General features: G+C 50.8%; 1 protein-coding gene across 1 annotated transcript; it reads right to left on the reverse strand.

Annotated features, from left to right (window-relative positions):
• LOC105800915 (uncharacterized) lies at positions 1–876 on the reverse strand. Its single transcript, XM_012632275.1, has one exon. The coding sequence runs from the start codon at positions 874–876 to the stop codon at positions 1–3; it is 876 nt and encodes a 291-aa protein (XP_012487729.1).
• Positions 877–1,123: the final 247 nt, after the last annotated feature.

The following is a 1,123-nucleotide window of genomic DNA, read 5'->3' on the forward strand; positions in this document are numbered from 1 at the left end:
TCAACGCTTGTAATTCACTCTGCCAAAATCAGCGAGCTTCTTGGACCGATTCCCACAAAACCCCGAGGCAGTAGCCAAGTGAGGCTTCATCGGCGGCCTACCTTCGCTTGCAAACCACATGTCTGCCGGCAATCCGCTCCATTGCCGGTTCGGGCTCGCCCTCACCAGCGGGCTCAAGCACAACGCTATTTTCGACATGTTCTTCGACCCGGTTTTCACTCTCCTAGCTTCCGCCGGTATCCTCTTCCACCGCGGCGAAACCTCCTGAGAGCTTCCCGGTGGCGATAAATAGCACTCGTCTCCCGGATTCGCTTCAACCGCTGGCGACATTCCCCGCTCTATGCATGACCTCCGATCACGAGGCCCGAATTGGCTAAAATATTCCACATGTGATGTCCTCGAAGATTGCTGATTTTTTCGACCGACGGTAAAGATTGCCGAGAACCAGGACGGGGAAGATGATGACGTAAACAGCTCATCGCACGAGTCTCGACGATGGTGAACCCCGGGATCCAAATTGAATTTATCGGACCGCGCCCTGAACAAGCTTGAAAAAAGAGAGAACCTGTGTTTCTTTTTGAAAGATGTGGCGGTACCAAACTCGGCGGCAGTTGTGGTGAGGCCCACCTGAGGAGGAGCGTAGAATCTCTTGTGATGGATCGACGTTGCACTGTTGTCGTCAGATTTCCGTCGACTAATGTAAGGAGAAACAGAGCAAGGGAAAATCAGCGGTGGTGGGCGACTATCCTCAGATGCGGCAGCGGAGGAAGCTGATTGAGCCTGGGCGGCGACGAGAACAAGAAGACGCTCCCGGAGACACGTGGCGCAAACGCCGGCGCTGCTACTCAGGTCGGAAAGGTGTTTCTTGCACCTCATCTAGTCGTTGTTGTGTAAGAAAGCAGAAGATTTTGTTGGGGGATTGAGGCCTAAGGACAATAATATATACTGGGTTATCTCATTTCGTATCTTCATTCATTACGTTTAGTAAGAGAGAGCCAATGCTTAAAAGGAGGCCACGCTGTATAACAAGAAAACAACAGGGTGGAGGAGGAGGGCATTCATTTACTGACATTTGCAGCTTTGTAATTTTATAGTTGGGTAGCAGTCTTATTACCAAATATAT

This window comes from Gossypium raimondii, chromosome 11 (genome assembly GCF_025698545.1).
Source record: "Gossypium raimondii isolate GPD5lz chromosome 11, ASM2569854v1, whole genome shotgun sequence".
Taxonomy (NCBI): Eukaryota; Viridiplantae; Streptophyta; class Magnoliopsida; order Malvales; family Malvaceae; genus Gossypium; species Gossypium raimondii.